Source organism: Asterias rubens, chromosome 10 (genome assembly GCF_902459465.1).
Source record: "Asterias rubens chromosome 10, eAstRub1.3, whole genome shotgun sequence".
Classification (NCBI taxonomy): domain Eukaryota; kingdom Metazoa; phylum Echinodermata; class Asteroidea; order Forcipulatida; family Asteriidae; genus Asterias; species Asterias rubens.
In genome coordinates this window covers 11,467,954-11,492,583 of record NC_047071.1, presented here as the reverse complement: position 1 = coordinate 11,492,583, position 24,630 = coordinate 11,467,954, and the positions used below count along the sequence as shown (strand labels likewise).

General features: G+C 38.2%; 2 protein-coding genes across 2 annotated transcripts; one reads left to right on the top strand and one right to left on the bottom strand.

The window, feature by feature from the left end:
* Positions 1 to 3,171: 3,171 nt before the first annotated feature.
* LOC117295303 (E3 ubiquitin-protein ligase TRIM56-like) lies at positions 3,172 to 22,726 on the bottom strand. Its single transcript, XM_033777863.1, has 4 exons — positions 22,627 to 22,726; positions 6,816 to 8,084; positions 5,312 to 5,465; positions 3,172 to 4,173 (listed from the first exon to the last, which is right to left on the bottom strand). The coding sequence occupies exons 2-4, from the start codon at positions 8,077 to 8,079 to the stop codon at positions 3,651 to 3,653; spliced, it is 1,941 nt and encodes a 646-aa protein (XP_033633754.1). The 5' UTR covers positions 8,080 to 8,084; positions 22,627 to 22,726; the 3' UTR covers positions 3,172 to 3,650.
* LOC117295671 lies at positions 15,254 to 18,703 on the top strand. Its single transcript, XM_033778382.1, has 4 exons — positions 15,254 to 15,910; positions 16,755 to 16,815; positions 17,464 to 17,626; positions 18,503 to 18,703. The coding sequence occupies exons 1-4, from the start codon at positions 15,254 to 15,256 to the stop codon at positions 18,642 to 18,644; spliced, it is 1,023 nt and encodes a 340-aa protein (XP_033634273.1). The 3' UTR covers positions 18,645 to 18,703.
* Positions 22,727 to 24,630: the final 1,904 nt, after the last annotated feature.

The following is a 24,630-nucleotide window of genomic DNA, read 5'->3' as shown; positions in this document are numbered from 1 at the left end:
ATGAGACCTTTTGCTTTGAAATGCATTATGGTTAGATAGATAATTTAAAAGTAGAATGATCCACACAAACATGCCTCAGATATGCACGGTTTTCCTTTCACGTCGCGAACAAACACGGCCGGCCATTTTGTGGAGTCAAAATTAACGACATGCGTCTTGGCGTCGTTACCAATGCTAAAAGGACTTTTACGTGAGAAGTATTTATTTCATTTTAGACATTTCCTTATTTACATCTTAATAACATTGAGAAAATAGTACAAAATGCAAGTAAATATTTTTTTTAAGGGTAGCCCCAGAGCTACCCCGAACAGAGAAATAAAGGCACGTGAAGAAACGGCAGTGTTGTGAATGTTCCTCACATGATAAAGGTTTATGTCACAAGGAGAGACATCATCGAATTACTGAATAGACTCAAAATGAATGCACATAATCAATACACAACAACTCACAATAATAAACAAGGCGTTTACACACATCTAACTTTATATTTATGCTGCAGGTAATTTTGGGCTTTTTGTACAGAGCTTAATGTTAAAGGGAATAGTATAAATTAAAAAAACACGTGCAATAAACTTTGTAAGAACGAAAACCAATTATCAAAATGTTAGTTTTACTGTATTAAAGAAATATGAATATTTTGCTTTAGAGACGATCGAATCATGAGTCAACCAAAAGCGAGATCGCATGAATGAAACAAACTCACACGTTTTAAGGGAAAGTCCGCAAACGCTCGAACTCACGCAAGTACGAGCTTAATTATTGACTCGTTAAGGCCAAGTAAAATAAAAACCAGTTGATCGTCACGGTTTTTCCCCCAAAAGAGGAGGTTAAGGGTCTTTTTATTTTGTATTTCTGTCAAAGGTGGCTGCCAAGCATTTTATTTCAGACTAGCCACAAATTATTCAGTTTAAAGCCACCACTCATCACTTCCTTTCTGTAGTTACAAAGTTCCTTAAAGATTAGTAAGTTTAATGAGAAATAGACAGACAATTGAATGTCTTTTTGAAAAATAAAATAAAATAAAATAAAATGAAATGCGGCCCCCAAAAAACGTTGAGGGAGGGGACAGTCAACTGGTATTTTTTTCTTGGTCTATTTTACAATTAAAACTTATTAATTATTGTCAGTTTATGAACAATTACTTAAAAGCTATTTACATGATTGGGTGTTGAGCTGACAACATTGTTGCAGACTTGGTTCGTTTTTTTGAGATCAATCATACAGATAAACTAACAAACCTTTGACAATTTCAGCTATGAGATACACAGTTACAACAATATAAAATACTCTAAAGCCGCTAAAAGAAAAACTACAAACCAACAAACATACTTTAAGCAATAAACATACTTCAAGCATAACTTTACAACTAATTACTGAAAGTATACCGATAGCAGTCAAATAGTAACGCGAAAGCAACAAAAAACCATGGGGCTCATTTTCAAAACAGATAATGTATGCACTGTATATGTAACCCCAAACCTCACTTGATTATACTTCCACTGTGCAAAGTTTTACATCATACTTATAACCCTCATCTTGTCTTCAGTATAGTCATTAGACATTCTACTTTGCATCCATCTATAATAAATCTTCTGAATCTGAGTAATACAGTCGGCAAAGCCTCCTGATAGAAACATAACACAAACTTTTCGAAAAGAAGACAATGAAGAATATTTAGTTTTGTAGACGGGGCAGGAAAACTCCTACGGGAGAACCCACGCAGCCTCGTACCGTGACTGCAAAAACCCAAATCAACAGGCAAGGCTTAGCTCCGGTCCGAGCTCGAACCGGAGCGACCCACAGGCAGTGACAAAAAACACTGAGCCAATCTGACTGCCCAAATAATGTTCTCTTTTTCAAATCAACACCTGCTTTTTGTAAATAGCATTCAGAAAGTCTTTAAAGATTATTGAAATCTATACATTCCCAGACCAAATAATTATAAGGTGCTACGGTGCATACCAGGAACACCGGGGTGAACCCCTTTTCGACAAGTGCACTGGGTTATTTTACATGCGTTACACAACACACGGGACCGACGGCTTAATACGTCCCATGCGAAGGACGAAGCAATGGTTAAGTGTCTTGCTTAATGACACAAGTTTCACGACTGGGGGATTTCAATCCACACTCTGCTGATCAGAAACAACAGAGTTTGCTAATCAGAAACACAAGTAATTCGGTGCCCTTAACCGCTCGGCCACGACACTGTCATGATATTAGTTATTAGCTGTCCATATTAGTTATTAGCTTTCCATAGTTCGCTCATACCTTTTAAGCCACGAGCGAATTATGGAAAGCGCGATTTCAACGAATAACTAATGAAATAATCCAGGTTTCGCCACCTGAATACTATTTTACGACAATGCATTCATTGTATCAACTAGTGTATTATGTACCACTGTTAGTTTACAATATAAGCTGAAAGTGTCTGAACGCTGTACATTGTTCAAATCGCAAAGCACTTGAACCAAGTTTCTTCAATATTTTTTAAGTATCGTTTGCACTCAAATAAATCAAATGTTACCAACTACAATGCAAGCTGAAAATGCACGAACACTGTATATTGATAAAAATATAAAACACTTAAAGGCATAGGCCACTATTGACAGTTGTCAAAGACTATAGTATTCTCACTGGGTGTATCTCAACATGTTGGAGCGTGGGTTCGAATCCCGGTCGTGACACTTGTGTCCTTGAGCAAGATACTTTACTATAATTGCTTCTCTTCACCCAGGGGTATAAATGGGTACCTGCGAGGGTAGAAGTTGATATTGTGAATGAAAAAGCCTTTGGAGCGGTTTAAACTGTTTCCCAGGTTGTATACTCCCAAGGGAGCTGAGAAACATTAAAAGGGATGTTATCGGCCCTATGACCAGGGCACTAATGTAAAGCGCATTGATACGGCTATTGTGAACTGCGCTATATACAAATTTGTTATTATTATACATACAATATAAACCTATTTAAATTTGAGCTCATGGTCGTCGAATTTGCGAGATAACAATGAAAAAAAAAACACCAACACACTCTTATCACACGAAGTTGCGTGCTTTCAGATTCTTGATTTCGATACCTTAAAATCTAATTCTGAGGTCTCGAAAACTTTGTTTCTTCAGAGGGAGCTGTTTCTCACAATGGTTTGTACCATAAATCTCTCACCATTACTCGTTACCAAGTAAAGGTTTATGCTAATAATTATGTTGAGTCTTACCCATAGTGTCCCCTGCCTTTAAGCCAAGCTTCTGAAATACTTTGAATTTAGTGCTAATACTGTAATAGAATTACTGAAAAGAAAATTGCTTACAAATGACATTGATGTAGGTATAAGTTATATTTGTTAATACTACTTAAAATGCATATCTTGTTCGGAAATTTTGTCCAACGTTAGGACCAGTAAAATACATGTGCTACAATGGTTCATTATTATCGGGATGTTTGGGTGGTTAAAACCAGGCTTTTTGTTTGTTCTCAGTCTAGCCATGTCTAACACTATAACATTGCTGAGATGCAGAACATCTTCAGCTGGAACTCCTTTGTGCCAGTTTCCCTCCATCCCACAATCTACTGTAGCCACTACCAAGAGTGGCTGGTTATAGTATTAACTTGTTTGGGGCTAATTAAATCCGTATGTAACACAGGGGACGAAATTATACCTTTTGGTAAATTTTCACCTTTGCCTTGTCTACTAAGACTGCTAGTTGTTGACCATCTTCCCAGATTGTGATTGCCGTTGGTTGACTAAGACCCTGAATAATACAGGAGATGAATTTCCCATAACTATCATAATGATGGATGTGCCCAGACACAGGGTCACGGTTGCTAACGGCAACGTAGATACCCGAGTTGTCGCAGCATATGCCCCTGCAGTAGTCGACGGGTTGACCATTCATGGTGGGTTTGATGGTGAGTAGGGTAGCGTTTTGGTCATCGATAACAATAACTTGGTTATCATCATCAAAGCCACCGACAACCACTCTGTTATTGCAGTCAGTGGCCAAGAACCCTGCTGGCTTCTCCAGTGGTATAACAGTGATCCCACTACCAATATTTTGGTAAAAGGATAACCCACTCTCGCTAGAATGTCCTACCACAACAGTGCCGTCTCTCTTCGTACAGATACACGAGCGGCGACCTTTTCCTTTATACACTGAATCCGCCTTGTAGACCATTCTTAAAAAAATATATATACAAAAAAAATGTTAATTTCCTTAAATGTTATACGCTGATCTTTGAATGATACTAAGTAACTAAATACTAATCAAGGTAGCCGTTCAAATATTTCGTTACCTCGAAGCGTTCCTCAGGACAACTCAATTTGTTCCCATGACATGTTATGTTAAGGGAACTAATGAACAATCCGAGGAAACGTATTTATAATATTTTGGGGTATCAAACTTATTTAAAGACAATGGAAACTATTGGTAATTGTCAAAGACCAGTCTTCTCACTTGCTGTATCTCAACAAATGCATAAAATAACAAACCTGTGAAAATTTCAGCTCAATCGGTCATTGAAGTTGCGAGATAATAATGAAAGAAAAAAACACTCTTGTCACTCGAAGTTGTGTGCTTTTCCGATGTTTGATTTCTAGACTTCAAGTTCTAAATCTGAGGTCTCGAAATCAAATTCGTGGCAAATTACTTCTTTCTCAAAAACTACGTTACTTCAGAGGGAGCCGTTTCTCACAATGTTTTATATTATATAACTGACATACAGATCCTTGTCATTTGATAGGTGGAACTTACTTCACGTGACATTCACTATTACTCCCTTCCGAACCGGCGATCAAAAAGACCTATTCGCCCATGGGGAATAGCATTTCCCATTCAACAGTTAGGATCAACCTTGTTCCGTAATTTGTGTGATTTTTCATAATGTTATACCTTTAAAATACATCAAATGAATAAGGGTCTATAATATGTAAGTTATTGTAAAATAAATATTGAGTGGCTTATAATTCGTGGAATGGAAGGAATATTATCGCTCGGTAAAATTTGGACTGTTCCATTTCACTCGGCGATCGCTCGGTAAAACTTGGACTGTAAATTTAACAGTCCAAATTTTACCGAGCGATCATATTCCTTCCATTCCACTCTGAGCCACTCAATATTTGTATACTATCAACCTCTACCCATTACTATTTACCAAGTAAGTTTTTATGCTAAAGATTATTTTGAGTAATTACCAATAGTGTCAGCTGCCGTTAAGGGGGGAATACAACATATTTGAGAAAAAAACAAATTAGTATTTTTTAGACACCGTAATATTATTGTTAATAGAGAACTTGATTTTAGTGCATCATTTTTACCTTCGCCAGCTGATGCCTGAGCGCAGAATGTCGTTTCCCCCTTCATGGGGGATTTCGCTCCAAACTTGCCTGAAATCCTTGTCGTATTTCTGAACAAATCCGTTGTCATCAACAACCACTGGGCCACACAGAACAGATGTAATGTTAAAAGGACCTGAAACAAATACAATACACATTCTATACTTTAACATAGTATCTTAAATAATTTAAAACTTGTTTGTTTGCCTGTAATAAATATAAATTCATTAATGCCACAGACAGTTTCCTATATACAATAATCATTGGGGGGGGGGGGGGGGGGGGGGGGCTAATCATCCTTACTTGCAGCTAAGAGCTGAAGGACGCGGCTACACGTGTTCGAGAAGCAGGCATGCAAGGGCGCCTTTGGCTGCCAGCCACATCAACCCATTATGACCACGGAGCACAGCCAGAGATCGAAAACGTTTGATTTTTTTTCCCCCGAGGGAGGAAAACCGGATGGTCTGGAAAACCCTCGTGGCACAGCAGAGAATCAACGCACAACTCAACTGACATATATGGCCCCAACCGGGAATCGAACCGGTCGGGTCACCTTGGTGAGAGGCGAGCGCTTTACGCACAAGCCAACCATGCAACCATTCTCCACTCCTATTGGTGGAGAGCGCGTCACGTGGGGTAATTAAACCTTTGATAATGACCAGCCGGAGCTGTTTGAAACAAGCTGGCTTCCGCGTGTCGGGCGCGCAAAGTTATCACGCGGAACGCAATTCATAGCTTTAGTACAGCGCGTAATCTAAGCGCGCGCGCGTACACAAAACCCACGCGCATCGAACAGATTCTTCACAAAGTTTCTGAAAAAGATGTTTCAGACGTCGAATTTTCAATTGGTAAAGTATCTATAACTGTATTTTTTAACGTTTTTTTTTTTAACAAAAGAGCATTTATAAATGGGAATAAAAGAATAGTGACTCGTTCTAAAACGTCCGTTTAAAACTTTGCAGGGTCGTTGCCGTGTGATAGTAGGGACTTTTCGTTTTCGGCGACGGATGGTTCTGCGACGGTTGTTCAGCTAAACGTTGTCGTTTTCAGCACAACGAAGATTCATCCCAAGTACTGTCGTAGAAATTGAGGGACGACCGTCCTCAAAGCCGACGCATGCGCAGATGACGCCAAATGTCATCTTTACCGTCGCAGAACCATCCGTCGTCGAAAACGAAAATTCCCTAAAGGCTCACACGGCAACGACCCTGCCGGCTTTAAACGGCCGTTGAAGAACTCGTCGCTACAAGACCCTTTTTTTCCCAGCGAATTATTGTGCACACTGAATTCTAAACACAAATTGACAATTCAATGAGCGTACCAATACTGCCCCCGTGCAGACGGTATACCATTTCGACCATCAACAAATAGCCAATATATTTTTGTGAAAAGATCCTAATAATAACAAACATCATCGCTCTCGGTCTCAAAGAACATAATTTAAAGCTACCTACGCACTACACAATAACACGAAAAGTGAACTTACCAGTGCCTTGAAGTTCATCCGCTCGAATGGTTTTACCATCATCAGTGTTAAAGATAACCAATCGGCTGTTAGTGGTAGTAACTGCAAGCTTGCCACTTCCTACAGCTGCTACATCCCAAAACGTCTCATCCAACCCGGGCAAATTCCCACCGACTTCGCGACACAGCTTCCACTCTCTTCCGACATTCAGTTTGCCGATTATGGACCCAGTCTGATCGAGATGCTTGAAGTGGAAATCGGCGTAAATTCGAGGGGGGACATCACCTCTTAAGATACTCAAATGTTGTTTGATGATTGGAAATAAAGACAGAAAGTCGCTCTCTGAGCCTACGTTGGTTACATCTCTTGCGATGGTTAGCGTATTTTGCTTCCTCTGAAGCAAAGCAGTTATTGTTTCTTTGTGTTCTTCAAATGCTGTGCTACGATCCTCCTTTAGTTCTTGGATCTCTCCAAGAATTCGGTCTTCTTCGGCTTTTACCTTGTCCCTCAACCGATCTGCTCCCTTTTTAACCTCTTGCACTGTTTGTGAAACTTTCTTTTCAAATTCCTCTTGATCTGTATTTACACTCCCTAAGCATGCTTGTAATTTTTTGATTTGATTGGTGAATCTGGGGAAGATTTCATTACAATTTTTCTTGTATTTGGCTGCAGCTGCCGCGCGATCAATGTACTTATGCGTGGGTTTGCAATGATCTACAACTGTACAGTCACGACAGATCAAGACACGGCATGTCTCACAGTAGAATCGATTGGTCTCACCTATGTGCTTGATGCATGTGTACTCCTTCTGTACCTCTGGTAAAGTAACCTTTCCCTCGCGAATATCTTTCAAGGTTCCGACTGTGTGATCAGCCAAAGCTTTGCTTCGCTTGTGAATTTTCATGCAGCCTTGGCAGATATTCTGAGAGCAGTTTAAACAATGATGTGTAACCTCGTTCTCAGTACATAAATCACAAGGCACTGTACGTTCCTCTTTGTCTAAGGTTTTGGCAATCTTCTCCTTGAGCTCGATTTTCTCTATCAGCGTTATCAGGAACCCATTGGTCTTGAGTCCACCGACGCCCTCGCGCGCAGGTAGTCGCGTCTCTTGCCGACACACTGGACAAGGTTTTACTACATCGTTGCCAAATAACTGAACTAAGCAATGTTCACAGAAGCTGTGCACGCATCTGAGGATTTTGGGATTTGTGTACCGCTCAAAACAAATACCACATTCCAAAAAGTCTTTACTAATTTCCTTCAGTACTGTAGATATCGTCGCCATTTTACCTGTAGTAGAAAATATAAGAAACATTAGATTTAGAAATGAAAGGTCGCCAGAACATTTCCTGCGTGGTATTGCAAAAAACTTGTTCTGGGTCAGAGTTGAACTAATTTCATGGTCGAGTGGAGCCCGAATAATTTATGGGTCAAAATGACTCAAAATCTGAGTTAAAATCGCATATTATTCGGGTCAGCTCGACCTGGAATATCGGTCAAACTCCCTTTGACCCAGATTTAGGGTCAACACTGACCCGTGAGATTTTAAAAAGTATCCTTTCTCACCACTTATGAACAAATAAAGCTAGACTTTAAAAAGACATGACATACAACATTTTAAAGTTGCACTGTTTACATGCTCATGTACAACTTAGTTCAACACAGTAGCACCTTGTAAACCCACATAAGATGCTACATAATTAGGTATCAGAATTCATTACTTCAATAACCTATCTTTCTGAAAGTTTTAATAATCAGCGTCTTGAGTACATTGTTAGGTAGATACGAGCGCTATATATATATCTTCGATATTATTAACCTCTCACCGTTGACTCAATATTAATTGAGTTAAAATTGAAGAAGAAAAAATGCGTCTCCATGTGAGGAAATGTTTAAAGCCCATGATGTATGGATTACAAGACCAGTATACCACTATGCATCGCTAGAAATGAACTTGAAAAAATATGGGATTCATTAAAGTTCTGGTAGACGACGGCTGCGACCAAGGCCTACCCGGTGTGGTGGTTTCAGTCTTCCGCCGTATTCAGTTTTCCGGGTGACGTAGCCAGACATTTCAGCACGTTGTTCGAACGGTTTTAGCTTTCCGGCGTGTTAAGTTTTCCGGGTGACGTACTCTCTTAATTCCTAAGACTGAAAATTCAGTCTAATATAGTGAAATTTCAATCTACTGGCGACTGAAACCAGGGACCAATCTAATAGATTGAAAATCAATATAATTTTAGATTGAAAATGTCAGTCTGTATTGCGGATTGAAATTTAATCTGAAAAGAGTGAAATAAATTCAATCTAATAGATTGATGAATTTTCACTCTAAATTAAGATTGATTAGAAAATTTCAGTCGAAGTTACGATTGACTTTTCAATCTCACATTTGATTGATTTTCAGTCCGTTGGGATTAAAATATTTTGTCCTGGAGCTAGTGGGGAATAGATTGAAATCACGGATTGAAATTCCAATTCAATCCGTTGCTGATTGAAACTGAACATACACAAAACAATACAATTTTAGTTGTTTTCTACTTTATTTCTATCATTAACATAATTTACATGTATTTTATTGTATTTATTGGCAATTGTTTATGGTAAATTCTCAAATATTTTCTCCAGTGGCCGCCTGTATGGAACAAATCAATATTTACAATTAAAATGTCTTAAAAATTGTCTGATGATATATAATTGCTGAATAGCAATCTCCAATGTTCAACATAAATTACATATATTTTATTTGAAATTGTTTATGGGTATGTTCTCCACTCACTTTGGTACTGTGCCAGCCAAAACCCATGCTAAAATGTCTACACTACACACGAGGAAAAAAATATATTTCTGGTGAACTCGCACTTGAAACACAAATTTAAATTGTTTACTGTTGGATGCTGAGTAAAAATAAAATAAAATGTATTCACTCAAAAGACCATTGATGACGTCACACTTTTTATATGTGCGCTAAAGTTGGTGATACGAATGCATCCTGTGGCTACAACACACAAGCTATGTTAGAGCTCTATAAAAATAGTCAACATACAAGTAAACAACTCTACACCCTAAAGTAATTTTGACCCCCCCCCATTATTGGTCATACATACTAAATACAGAACAGGAAAACAGCCCTTCGGGACGTTTAGAACAGTGTAACAAATTAACAGCAGTAATGCAATAAATGTGACTGTCCGGGCAGGAAATACTTTGCATGTTTAACACTCTCATCTCTTAAACTTGAAAATTTAGGTTGGCCATCAACAAAGATGTGTTATTGGTTGGTTGTAGCTGGGGACCTGAAAGTTCTTAACTTCAAGATATGGTAGAAGTATAGTACATGTGTTAGGTTTAACCAAATCTGCATCAAGAATATTATACAATAATAAATCACTGCAGCAAAACATTCCCAACATTGTTGCTTTATAGGTTTATAATGAGTGAAATCTACTTCAAGTAACTTAACTTCAAGAATGTGATTCTAGAATTCTACTCTTCAAGGTTCATCCCTTTAAGTGCTGTATAAAAAGTACGCACACCAGGCTTGGCTTCTGCAGGTGGGATTACATGATAAATCATTGCAGCAAAAAAATCCCAAAACTGCTGCACAGTCAGAGAATACTTAACGTCAAATATGTAGTGACACTTGAACAACCTGTCAAGTGCTGGAACAAGGGTAATTCCTGCAGAAATGGCAATCTTATCAACAATTACGAAGTATTGTGTCGGTTTTGTCACCACCCCAAAAGACAGTAGATATGGTTGTGTGTAATGGTCATCTTTTTTGCTGGCCACTGCTGCTACGTCACTCCCTTCCTATGAAATGAATGGGAAAATGAAGCCACACTTAATACATTGGTATTAAACATGAAGATTTCACAACAATAAAGTCTATGGGATATCGGGTGTGGGGGGGGGGTACTTCTGTACAAGCAGGGAAGAGTGTATTGTAGTATGGGAACATTTGGGGACACTTGGGGGAGGGGGGACTCTCCCTGCCAAATATCGGGCATAGTATAAAACTCTGTGGTTATCATGCTTGTACCCCCTCAACCACCAAGTTTTTTGTTGTTGTCAAATTGGCCAAAACACGGGCAATGCATCTTTAAAGGGGCTGTGTCGTCATGATTATAGCAGTAAATGGAATAACCCAGCTACTAAGCGCGCTTGCGTGCCGGCACTCACATCAGTTTGACAAACACTGCAATCACTGTGTTATGACTGCAAGTGCGCGTGTGCGCATGTTTCCATGGACACAGCCACATAATCATGACGACACAGCCCCTTTAACTCCGAGGTATATGAACCATAATAAGGTCAATATTTGCATACTTACAGGTATGTTTTGGATGACGTGAAAGATTGCATCTTGCCTAGAAGATGCAGAGGACTGGTGTCCCTTCTTTCTAGTTACAGATTTATGTAGTAGAAATACCAAAGCATGTACAGCACAAAGATCACCTGGGAAGACAATGCATAAAATCAATTGTTAATAACATCAGTTAAAGTACGTATTAAGCTTACCTTATAGAAAGACATGGGATTTCATGACCTGGCTAAACCTTAACCAACAATATGGAATAGCCTGAATTGAATGTCAATTTGTCAACATTTAAAACTTGTTTGGAACACATATCTCTATCCTATCAGAGAAATTGTAATTTTGTTTACACTTCTGGGTCACACTTCGTAAAATGTTTTAAAAAATTTGGTCTGGGTAAATGGTTTTGAAAACTATCTACCTAATCACCTTTGGATGTGCAATTTCATGGCCATCTGCAGATATATGTATGCAACACAAAATCAATGCACAGAAGTGCACAATAGTGACATCAAAAGTGGAAGCTATTAAAAAAGCATACATGGGTTTTGTTTTCCATGTGATAACACTGTGTCTGCTGTACCCAGTTGTGGTTTCGAAAATTGGAACTAAAAGTTACAGTGCATTAGCAATGCTAACAACAGAAAAAATATAGCGCGTCTGCGTCCTATCCAACTCGGCCTTCAGCCGCGTTGGATAAGGGACGCAGAAGCGCTATATTTTTCCATTTTCCACGAGCGCGCGGGTGATAACTTTAAATGCATCAACTATACCTAAATCTAAATTTGTTTAGGTCCCATTTCATACTTCCTGCGAATTCGACACGAATGTTGACGTCACAAATTCACAACAAATAATTTGCACCAGTTGAAATGTGTTCAATCTTGCAAAACATTTCCAGAGAAAACAGGGATGTGCCGTAAAAATTCACTCCACATTCCCAATCGCAGGTTACGACTCGTGTTGAAGTCGTAACTATTTGAGGCGCGACTAGTCAAATAGTAAAATTCACTAACGCCACTACGTTACTTATTGTTTCCATCCTCCAAAGCTTCTCTTGCACTAGTTGATATTCATTCTTCCCAATTTCAATTAGTGCATCTCAAACACCACTCCACTTAATAGTAATGAAATTGTCTTGCTCTTCCTTAACAGGAGTCCAGGTTCTAAGTTGATCTGTAGGACAAAATGTAACGCACTTGCAACTTTAAATTAAGATGAAAAGAGAGTATAAAGATTATGTTATTTACACTGTAAGAAATATCCGTATTTTTACGGACATATTTTACGGAAAGTAGTCCGTAAAAAGTGATTACGGGAAAAATTGCACGAAGTCCGTGAATTTACGGTGAAAATCCCATCAAACGTTCTTAGTTCCAGAAGTTTTTTCTATGTTGACACATAATACAAAAAATAACCACTTTTAGTAATAGATTAATTGAAAGTATAACTATTTTAATGGAAATAGATTTTTTGGGGTGCCAAAAAAATACACAGTAATTATAAACAAAGAAAACATTTGTTTTGTAGTATATTGCGTTTGTACGAGGAGAAGATTGTTTAGAAGAAACGGATTTGTTCCGTAAACAATTTCGTGGTTTACAACTTTAAGTAAAATAAACATAACTTATATAAAACAAATTGTTTTGTTACATTTTCCCAAGTATAAATATAAATTCTAGATAACTAACATTATTTCGAGCATTTCAATTTAAGTCTAATTCTGATTATTGTTATTTTATTTGTGTGGATATATTTTTACTTGAACGTGGATATCAATTTTTACCTTTGCATGCCGGGTATAATTGTCTAGGATCCGACCCCTTATCAAAATTTTCCTTAATAACACGCGTGTGCCGGCAAGGTCGTCCACAGACTACTTGAGCGGCACGCAGACGATAAAAAACCGCGGGCAAAAAAAAGTTTACTTTTTCTGACAACTTCGAAGTTCAAGACATCGCTATTTGACCCTCCTTGATCATACTCCAGCTGAAACTGAGTGAAAGGTATGTAATAAAAATGACACATAGAGTACATTTAAACGTGTTGGCCAGTTGTTTTCAATCCAAATCCAGAGATAGATGGCATAACAAAAATAGTTAGTTAGACTTTCAGTTTTTAACTGGATCAACCACCAACAAACACAGGCAGCAAATACCTGAATACGGGCAACTCAGCATTGACAACAACACAACTTGTGGTCATATTACATGTATTAATTCAACGTAAGACATACCCAAATGTTCTGCAAATTTATTTACATAGGCCTATATGGTACGGTAGCCTCAGTAACTGGGGTGCTAGTGCTGTACTCGGTTTTTCTTCGAAATTTGACATAATTTTGCGTAGACTTGTGTCCCTGTGGATAACTTTCAGTATGGCGCCACCACTTTTTCACTCATTTTTACAAAAAGGGATATATCATTGAGGTAAATTAGATACTATATTATTTCATATCGAATGTATGTATACAAGCACATGTACATGCAAATGTACGTGTACTTGTGTAGTACATGTACATGTATGAAGTTGTTTTTATTCTGTGAGTTGCATCAATATCTTGTTATTATTTTATGTATAATACAATTTTCAACCCCCTTTTTCAGAAAATCATGGATCACGCTTTGCTGGAAGGATGCATCCTGAAAGCTTTGCCAAATCTTCCAGATGCCCAAGTGCATAGTATTTTGTCAGTACTGGACGAACTAGGAGTGGAGACAGAGGAAGAATTACAGTTTGTTGTACCAGCAGATCTAGATAACATCCCTGCAATAAAAGCCAGAAAACTGCTTAAATTTTGGAGGAGCAAAGGTGAGAAAATAAAGTGCAACTTTACATGGGATCTTTCCAATTTTTGTTATATTTTAAATGTTTGATTCAGGTAAAAGACACCTTTATAAGGACATTGTAAATTGCTATTGAAATAATTCAAGGGGCACCAAGGAAATATTGCCTCCTTAAAAAGGAACATTACATAATTGGTTTTTGCTAACAAAACAGTTACTGGCAGTGTTAGCACTTTATGTAATCCACCATATACATGTACATAAACTGACAAACCCGTAGAAGTTTGATATCGATCGGCCATCTGGGTCACGAGAAAATAGTGAAAAACCGATCACACATTTGCATGAAATCATATAGGTTCAACAAATGAATAAAACGCTAACTGAGCGATAAACTCCAATCGGAAAATTAGTTTGTTCATTTCTCATCAACTATGGCATTTCAGACAGACATATTTCAAGGGATGTTTTCTACTATCATCATCATTAGACCGTGTAAGTTTTATGTAAATCTGTGATCAAAAGTATACTTTACATTTACCAATTCTGTAATGTTCCTTGAAAGTATAAGGCCTACGTAGTGGCACACAGCAATATCAGATGGGTTAACTGATTTGTCCCTTGCCTAACTGTAAGAATTAAAATTTTTTAATTAGGGAATAACAGTGCGAGTACGCGGTCTTCACTGCGTGGTAATGACCGGGTTGGTGGCTGGCGCTGTTAATGGACCGAGCCGGAGGCGAGGTCTGTTAACAGCGCCAGCCACCAACCAAGGTCATTACCACGCAGTGAAGACCGGGTACGAACTCGGTGTCAGTTTATACGCGCGCACATGTTACACACGCGCACTCAACATTGATACATTTTCAGCGCGCGTACGCATAAGTGCGCGAAGTTACAATGAAACTTACAGGGATATAAATAGGCGTGTGATACAGTGCAACGCGCAAGGTTTACACAATGTATGCTGATTTAGTGGCCACTCGCTATTTTCCAAAGCCGGTCTTTATACCACCGTTAACCCTCCCACACGTGACCGGGTTTTGACCAATCAGAGACTTGAAACCGTCCAAGGTATTTATTAATGTTTTATGAAATCTAATTGCAGCTGAGAACAATGACCCCGATGAAACCAGCACACCTCAAGGACCTTCCTCGTCACAACAAGGCACATCAACTGCGATAGAGCCTGCAAGTGACAACTACCCCAGAGATGACTCACACAAGCCTTCATCAACAGATTGGTCACAGATGACAAAGTACCTTGGCATAAACTCCCTGCAAAACTTATTGAAGCTTGCAAGAAAGGGCAAAAGCCTGACCCAAAGGACAGGAGAGCAATGATAAGAATAATTATGGATGAAATCAACGGAGTGCATGTGACCCCTAAGAGAAGAGAACTGCGAATTGTTGCACAACAAGTTGTTCGAAAATTCAGCAAATCTTTCGCTGATACTATCAATGGTGTGACAATAGGCGATGGATCGTCTACTTTGCTGCAACAGTTAGAAAGTAGAAAGGAAAACCTCCAAAGGCAATCAGGTCTTAATCGCCTCCATAAACAAGCTTCAACTTCTAATGAAAGTGAACCGTTGCATAAGAAATCGAAAACAAAATTCAACAGCTATGGATGTGTAAAGGGTCAGTGGCAACCAGATCTTCTGGAAGGGGAGTCGCATGACACACAAGAGCAGAAAAGGGAACTGCTGAAGGATGAGTATGAAAAACTGCCATGGTGTACACAAACTGTGGATGACAACATGAAAGCCACGTACAGCACACAACGCTTTGAAATAAACAATGGAAAGAGCGTTGAGGATGTTCTTAAGCAGTGGCCTTTCCTTGCTGAGGAGAAATGGCTCTTAGACCATTTCCACTCCCTAACAGGGATTGACTTACAAGAGTTACTAAATGATTCTCTTATGTCAAAGGCATCCAGGCTGTTTGAATATCTCAAAACAAAGAGTAACCCTGCATCATTGGTAGAAGTTGTGCATCAGATCAAAACCACTGTAAGCAAACAACAGAATAAGCTGGCAGTTATCCAATGTCTCCCTGTCTTCTTGCTGCATATTTTTAAGAAGATATATCTGTTCTCATCCGCTGCTATGATGTAAGTACAGTACATGTACATGTACATGTGTACATTGTATACTCAACTCATTTGAAGTTGCTTAAAGGCACTGGACACGTTTGGTAATTGTCAAAGACCAGTATTCTCACTTGGTGTATCCCAACATATGCACAAAATAACAAGCCTGTGAAACTTTGGGCTCAATGGTCATCAAAGTTGCAAGAAAATTATGAAATAAATAACACCCTTGTTGTACAAATATGTTTGCTTTCAGATAGAAATAAAAGGCTTCAGCTGAAGTATTTTAATATTTTAGTGAGAAATTACCTATTTCTCAAATACTATGTTACTTAAGAGGGAGTCGATTGCCAATGTGTTATACTATCAACAGCTCTCTGTTGCTCGTTACCAAGTAACTTTTTTTGCTAATATATATTTTGAGTAATAACCAAACGTGTACAGTGCCTTTAACAAAAGGAATAATGATACTAGATTTTTTGAGTTCTCCTTCCAGATTTAAGCCAGGGTCGTACTTTACTTCATGTGAGTGAGAACGCAAAGCTAATTGTAATGTAAATATTGCAGATTCGCATGAAACATTCACACCAGTGAAGCACAATTCAACTTCGGCAACTAGCTTGTCAATATTTTGTTGTGGATAAATTATTTCAAAGCCAAGTTTGGTACAAATAATCTTCCTAACCTTGCTGTTGGTTGTTTTAACAGGTTACTGAGGGTTGATTTTTTTACTAACTTTAGTCATAAACATTATGCACTTGTAGGACATGGTGACAAGAAATGACATCAGTGACCTTCCCTCTACACCCTGCATTGCAGTTATCGGTAAGTTTTTTGGGTGGACCCTAAAACCCTTTAAACTTCAGAATCATACAAACACTGAAATATTTTACTAAAATACAAAATGAAAAAAAAAAAAGGAATTTTATATCAACTTCTTATAGTGGTATATTTTGTATTTTGTATCATTTGTCCCAAGCATGCGAACAATACAACCATTAAGAAGTACCTATAAATAGTAGTAAACTTGCGGGTACAAACCATGTGTAAAATCTCTTTTGGGAGGAGTGTTGGCTCTGAAAAGAGCCAGTATACTCTGCTCGTCTTCAGGAGAAGACAAGCAGAGTACACTGTTCGAAACGTCAAGACCAAACCGGCTCTTTTCAGAGTCAACACTCCTTCCAAAAGAGATTTTACACATGGTTGTACCCGCAAGTTTACTACTATTTATAGTTACTTCTGACTTTCAACACCATGCAAAGCTTCAAACACCACTTAATACAACCATTGCATGCAAATATCCAAAAGGCTTATTATGGTTATCTATTCGTATGAAATTTTCACAGGTTTGTTTTATGATTTGTTTTTTGAAAGTTAGATAATTTGATTGAGTGTTTTCATCCAAAAACTCATGATCTACCTTCCTCTCAAAATTGAGGTAGAATACTGAAAATTTAATATAATTTGTTGTAGGAAACATGTACTCGCCTAATGCTAAGCATTATCTTGCAATCGATGGCAATATCATCAACTCGGTGAAGTCAGACAAAGCTTTAACCATGATGTTTGCAGCCTACTATGTTTTCAACATTCACTACACTAAGGAGGCATCCTGCACCCTAGATTTTGTTCAGAGGTAAGTTGAATTTGACTGGAATGCAACAGTCTTAACCTGTTAAAGGCAGTGGACACTATTGGTAATTGTCAAAGTCTAGCCTTCACAGTTGGCAGTTAGTGTATCTCAACATATGCCTAAAATAGCAAACCTGTGAAAATTTGAGCTAAATCGGTCATCGAACTTGCGAGATAATAATGAAAGAAAAAACACCCTTGTCACACGAAGTTGTGTGCGTTTAGATAGTTGATTTCGAGACCTCAAGTTCTAAACTTGAGGTCTCGAAATAAAATTTGTGGAAAAATACTTCTTTCTCGAAAACTATGGCACTATAGAGGGAGCCGTTTCTCACAATGTTTTATACCATCAACCTCTCCCCATTACTCGTCACCAAGAAAGGTTTTACGCTAATAACTATTTTGAGTAATTACCAATAGTGTCCACTGCCTTTAACATTGAAACAATTTAATTGTGAAACAATTAATGTTGGTAAATTTTTATCCAACAGAAATATTTAAAGGTGCCCTTTGACTTGATTGGCAGGATGGGCTTTAAACACTCTGCTATTTGACCGGGCAGTCTGTTTGATGTATCTTGACACCTAGATGGAATATTATTGTTTTTTTTCTTTATTGCATTTGTGGTAATGAGTATTGTTTTTATTTTTTCCCTACATGTCATTGCTCTCTGTGACCTCCAAAAAACAATCCACAGGTTACCTTATCATTTGGGATTCAAACTCACGACTTTCTGTATTCTAGACCAGATGTCTTCTGAGCAAAGCCAGAGGGCACCACAAACAATTTGAATAGATTGTAGTCATTGCATGAGTGATAATAACAAAAGTAGTATGTACCGTACTTGTCAAATAATTCTTCTAATGTTTTTCTCCCACAGATTCTTCATGGGAATAAATCCGAGTGATGGGTCAAAGACTGGGGTGAAGAAGAGAGACGGCAATGTCAGTGGTAAAGTCTTTGCACTGGCCACTGCAATGGCCCTCTTCGAAAGTGACTGGACACAAACAAATGAGCAGTAACTTTTATAGACTTAATTCAAAACTTAACTGAGGAAGTAGCAAAACATTTTCTTTTAAAATTTGTAGATGTTACAATAATTACAGTACTTACCCCCCCCCCCCATTTTTGTTTTAATACACGGGCCCAATTTCAATGAGCTGGCTAAGCAGAAAATATTTCTTATCATTTTTTTTTTGCTAAGCGAAAATCAGCAGAGGACCAGTCACCAATTTTTGCTGATACATTTCTAAGCAGATTAGTCTGCTCAGCATGTCTATGAAGTTGGCCCCTGTCCATGTTGACATGGTATTGCCCTGTGCTGACATTTGTGTTTGCTGCTGAAGTTTGTGTTTCCTGCTGAAGTTTGTGTTTCCTGCTGAAGTTTGTGTTTCCAGCTGCCACACAGGATTCGAGTTTATAATTGTTCGAGTTGGCTTCTCATCACTAGATGAACTCAATGGTCGAGTGTTTCAGACATCTGCTCTATAGATAGTGAATTATTTTCTGAAAACACTTGAAAGGTCAGAGAGTGCTTATTTTTACTGCAGTTGGGGGGCAAGATAAAATAGCTATAGCATGGAAAAACAAATTCAAAATGCCTTTTGCACATTGATAGTACATTGATATTAAGTAAATTTGAGATTTGGCATGGAAAGTAACTTTAATATTTGAAAGTTGGCCCAGTTGCACTTGAAAGCAGGCAATCATAATGGATTGAGTCTTGCATAAAAACCAGGAGTGGATCCTGCAAATTTGGGGTTGGGGGGTTGGTCAGGACACGTGTGTCAGAGTGATGGGGGTGAGGGCAACCCCCTCTGAGCACATCCCTTAGATTTTCTTTCTCAGGAAAAACTGGTGTTGGGTTTTGAGATATGATTGTAAACGCTGTTAATTGATGTTGGAAATTATTATTGTGGGCATGATTTGTTCCATTTATTAAATTCTTGATGTTCAAGATCTGCCTATACCTAAACCTCAGTTGTTCACTAATGATTTTGTTCAATGTAAGTGTCTATGAAGTTTGTGATTTCTTCCTTCCAGTTTATAACCACCGCTTAAGATTTCTTGACCCTGTACAGGAAGACCTCTTTACTTTGACGTTGATGATGATCCCCATATGACCCCAGAAAAGTACAAAATGGAACTCAAGTTTACATGTCTCTGGACATGCAATTCTGCTCGGCAAATTTACATATATTTTTTATACCAACTCCAAACTTGGTGTGTGGATTGGTCTTGGATCCCCCAGAAGCCTATTGTTTTGGACCACCAAGGTCAACATGTTAAGATATGGATTGGCATGCAGGGCATCTGTGTTTATGAAACAAAACTTTCCTTGGTTTTTGATTGGAAAACATTACTTTTTTTTTAATTATTGATTTTTGGGGGTTAATTTTATCCGTAAATTCAAGAATTTTATTTTTACAGAAAAAACTCGGAAATATGTCTTTTCCGTATTTTTACGGAATAAGTTTTATGTTAACCCCGTAAAAATACAATATATCCCGTAAATATACAGATTTTGTTTTTACGGACAATTTTTTTTGGCCATATTTGTACGGAATTATACCATTCAGTCCGTAAAAATATGGATTTTCTTTTTACGGACAAATTTTTTTTGTCGTATTTGTACGGAATTATTTTTGTGTTAATTCCGTTAAACATACAGTTTTTCTCCGCAATATTTAAATAATTCCGTTAAAAAAGACTCCGTAAAATTTACGGAACCTTAAAAAAGTTCCGGTAATTGTGCTGCCGGAACTTTTTCCGTAAATTAACGGAATTATTTTTTACAGTGTATACTTCCAGAATAGTGTAATTAAGAAAACAGATGCAACCTACAACTAACACAGAAATGCATTGCATTTTAAAATAAATATGAAGGTACAAATAAGATTAACAGAAAATTCGCTACAGAAACTTGATCAAAACCGAAACAACACTTTATATGAAACCCAATTTGGTGATTTAAATAACTGCTGGGTGTGGATATAACGTCCGGTGAGGGGCTTGGTCTTTCAACATCCTAGCCTGAGCCATTACTGATGACCACCCCCCCTCCCCATTCTATCATCTTGAAAACTATGTCAACACAAATGATTATCTTACCAACTCAGCTCTGGATAGTCTTGGAAACCTGTCAAATCTCTGAAAAATAAATTCAAATAATAACTTTTTAATAAGTAATAATTATGCTCAGCCTGAGTACTGTTTGAGATTCATCATTGTCATGGATGAGTTACATTGACTCTTTAGTCTTATATTATTATATATAGAGGTAAGGAGATAACAAGGTGGAAGGTAGTTATTGAACAACATGTTGAGAGTTGACAAAGTATGCCCTACATGGTAACCATGGGCGCCGCCATCTTGAAATATTGTTTACTTTTTTTTCCGCTTTCGGCATCTGTCATGTTTGTACACTTTTGTTGTTTTAAAATAAATTCATTATTATTATTTTGTGACTGACCTTGAACTAAATAAAACCATGCTCATCAAAACTAAGTAAGAAAAGGACAGCACATATTAAATAATGCCTACTATTTTTGAAAGGAAAACTAGGAGAAGCTCAACTTGACATGACTTGACTTACGTGTGTACACTGCATCAACAACAAGGAACACACATCGGATGTGTTGAAGCGATTAGTGTCGAGTACATCTCAACACTAAACATTAAACATTTATAATAATACCGCAGGGAAAGTCGTGTATTGTCGACAGCGGTGTTTGTTACTGAGCTACTCGGTTGTGTTTTTTTCTGCCAATAGCGTTATTTCTACCTCCATGGTTAAACTTAGAACAAAAGGTAACATTCGTAGGCCTGTACATGGTGGCAATATTTACAAAATCCAAATGTATAGGTTTACCTACACAGGCAGTACTCACATTCCAAAACACGGTTTCGCCTCGTCGTCGAATCATGGTCGAACTCCAAACGTGACTGTATCTTGCTCACGGCGGCGCGCGTACATCAACGGGTCTTTTACTTCAGTTAGTTACGCCATGGTTACGCGGTAACGAAGCAGAAGCACTGCCATCTTTCTTCGTCCTCGGCCCTTGAATTTCGCGGAGATCAAGCCATTTTTAATGGTATTTGCTGCTCATAAATGTGCGAATTCACTCACACACACACACAAACAAAAATGGCGGCAGTTAAAAAAAAATTGAGACCGAAATTCTTCGTCACGTGATTAGGGGTTTTGTTTTTTATTGGTCCGATTTCTCAATCTATTTGTTAATGCAGCGTTTTGATTGGTTCAAGTTTTCAATCGCATTATAGATTGAGACAAAATTTAGACGGCTTTCAATCTTTTTCACGATTGGGACTTGGATTTTGCGCAAGGCGGGAATTTCAATCGTTTTCAATTGTTTTCAATCTAAATCCAATCTATTAGATTGGAAAAAGACTCAATCGCTTCAAAGATTGGAATTTTCAATCGTTAGAATTAAGAGAGTAGTCAGACAAAAATACCGCCGCGAGTACCCTGGCGAGTACTGTAGTTCTCTCAGTGACCCCAAATTGTTTCTATTACGATTCTTTTCTGTTTAGTCACATATTCTCTTACCCCATCTTTACACGTATTCATGCGTACAACTTTAAGCAGGTCACACTCTGCTTCTATAAAAAACAAACCCCAGTTTCTCATACGATCCACGCGTTTGCCGCTCCTTGTACTCGACTCGTGGACGCCGCCATGACAGCTACCGGAGGGTAACGGATGACTCAATACGGCACTAAAAATGTACTACTTTCGCTTGCTGTGCGCAGGCATCGCATGACGTAATGTTACCGTATTTTGGTCATTCGGAAAACTGAACACTACGGAAATTTGAAACCGCCACACCGATCTAAGAGTAGAGCCAGTCGGGTACAATGAACGTCGACGGAGTAGTTGGTATAACATTATTTTCGTGTACGCAGACTGGATGATACCCGCCGTTCCCAACTAGTATTATTTTACCGTGGTATGATGATGTAAGTTTTAAGAAAAAGACTTACCAGGAAAGATCGAGCAGTCTTGAGGCGAGGAAATTGCTCCTTCGAGCAACGAGTAGAACGGGAGTAGTTTGGTATGAAGTCACATAGGGCGTGGTTGTTGTGCGAGAGGTGACGTAGCTCTTATACAAACAAGTAGACTTGCGGACAAGTCATTAGACTTTTATTTCGTTAAACACTCTCCGCGAAGCTCGCACAACTGGCAATGTGACGTTCTCGCGAGACTTCCGGCTTTCGCTTGACTTTGCTCTCGCGACTTCAGTCCTCAGTAGTCTCTGAAAGCAGATCGCGAAACAAACGGGATTGCTCCCCACGTTGTCAGTCACTGAGTGACTCGTTTACAAGTCTAATGGGAAAGCCCTATGTTGCGCAATATTCAAGCTATACAAAATATTGTGAAATGTTCAAAGCAGTGAACCATAAAGTCCAGCGTGTACGTCATGACCATCACTCTTTGTCGTAGACATGCATACAATAAAAATCTGCATGAATATTGCTGACTATAAATGCATAACGTGAACTTTGGCTTAGTATTGTAAACCCATTGCAAGAAAAACAGCAACTACAACTAACAAGGCAGTCTACACTCCAGAATGTGCCAACAGACCGGCATTGCTTGTGGATTCATATGTAAAATGTTTTGATGCATCGCCGTTGCATCTCAGGTTCATAACGCTGCAATCAAATTACACCATTTAACACCATGCCAAAAGTATAATACACTGAATATACATGGTTAACTTTCATTTGTAAAAATGTCCCCCTTTTTTATCGCTTGTGTTTTTGTCTTATTAGTTAAACCTAAAAGGATTGCTCTTTTGGATAGTAATTTTGTTCGCTTTTGGGCAATCCCTATAGGCTTCTGTTTGTTCGTTGTATTTTGGTATGTCTCTAATGTTTTCGTAATGTTTTATGACATTTCAAGTGTTTGTTGCTGTGTTTGCTGTGTGTTGTTTTGTAAACGCAGAAGGAAAGTACCAGACTCATTGTTCAAGGCTGTATTAATTTTAGTCTCAGAAACACAACATTGATCTTGGTACATATATTTTATGTGGGCCTACGTCGTTTTACGCCAAACATTACTTGATTGTACTCACACAGTGCTAGGTTCGAATCCTACTCAAGAATAATCTGAAGTTTAAAATAAGAAAGGGAGTGGTAGCACTTTGGGAGTATAACTAATTATTTTGTATTAATTTTATAACTGGACAAACTATCGTAGCGACAACTACTTCGTTGTTAATGCTGTGATGTTGGTCCTATGCCAAGTACATGGTATTTTAGGAGCTTCCACTACCTTCCCTGCTTGATCTATCTAGGGGTGAGAGTCATTATACTAACGGAAAAGTCTGAAAATTTTGATACCAAATCAAAGGTATGTTGAAATGATGGCATTTCTACCGTTTGGTAACCCATGGGGTTGTAGATTACAAGGAGCTTTAGGAAACAGTATCCAAAGCACTAGAGAAGTAGACCAATGAGCAGGATTTCTTAATTTTTTGTGGAAAAAATATTGTCTGATTTTCTTCATCAGGCCGACATAACAAGTCTGAATTCAGCCAAAAGTCTGAACAATCTCATCCCTGTCTATCAGACCATAACGGGGCTATTTAAAACACAAAAGAGAGAGAGAGTAAAACTAACGTTAGAACAGGTTGAGGATAATTTCATTTTGTGCATAGATTGATGTGCTGTAACCCGCATACAATCGAATGGTCTAAAATTCCACACGTACAACATAAGTGTTTCAGGGATAGAGGCAAATCAAAAGTCGAACTTGGGTCACGACGTTTGTGTTTTCTTTCGTTATTCTGTGGTAAACACAATTATTGAAAACAGTTAGAAAACTGTTTTCATAAACTATGTCTGTGGCCACTTAATACAACATGAAGTACATTAATACGCAAGGTTCTAGTCTAGTCCACGTTCCAAAAATCAAACGTTGGTCCGGACAATGCTGTGATACGATCACAATCGAAATGATTGGATTCCCTTCAAGAGAGGGCG

What these genes read in the sequence shown, in the direction of transcription:
- LOC117295303 (XM_033777863.1), bottom strand. Translation starts at nt 8,079, where the DNA reads ATGGCGACGATATCTACAGTACTGAAGGAAATTAGTAAAGACTTTTTG. An exon ending in GGATGAACTTCAAGGCACTG is followed by an intron (nt 5,466 to 6,815) that starts GTAAGTTCACTT and finishes TATTTGTTTCAG; the next exon opens with GTCCTTTTAACATTACATCT. An exon ending in TCAGGCATCAGCTGGCGAAG is followed by an intron (nt 4,174 to 5,311) that starts GTAAAAATGATG and finishes TATTTTTTTAAG; the next exon opens with AATGGTCTACAAGGCGGATT.
- LOC117295671 (XM_033778382.1), top strand. Translation starts at nt 15,254, where the DNA reads ATGGATGAAATCAACGGAGTGCATGTGACCCCTAAGAGAAGAGAACTG. An exon ending in ACCCTGCATTGCAGTTATCG is followed by an intron (nt 16,816 to 17,463) that starts GTAAGTTTTTTG and finishes AATTTGTTGTAG; the next exon opens with GAAACATGTACTCGCCTAAT. An exon ending in ACCCTAGATTTTGTTCAGAG is followed by an intron (nt 17,627 to 18,502) that starts GTAAGTTGAATT and finishes TTTCTCCCACAG; the next exon opens with ATTCTTCATGGGAATAAATC.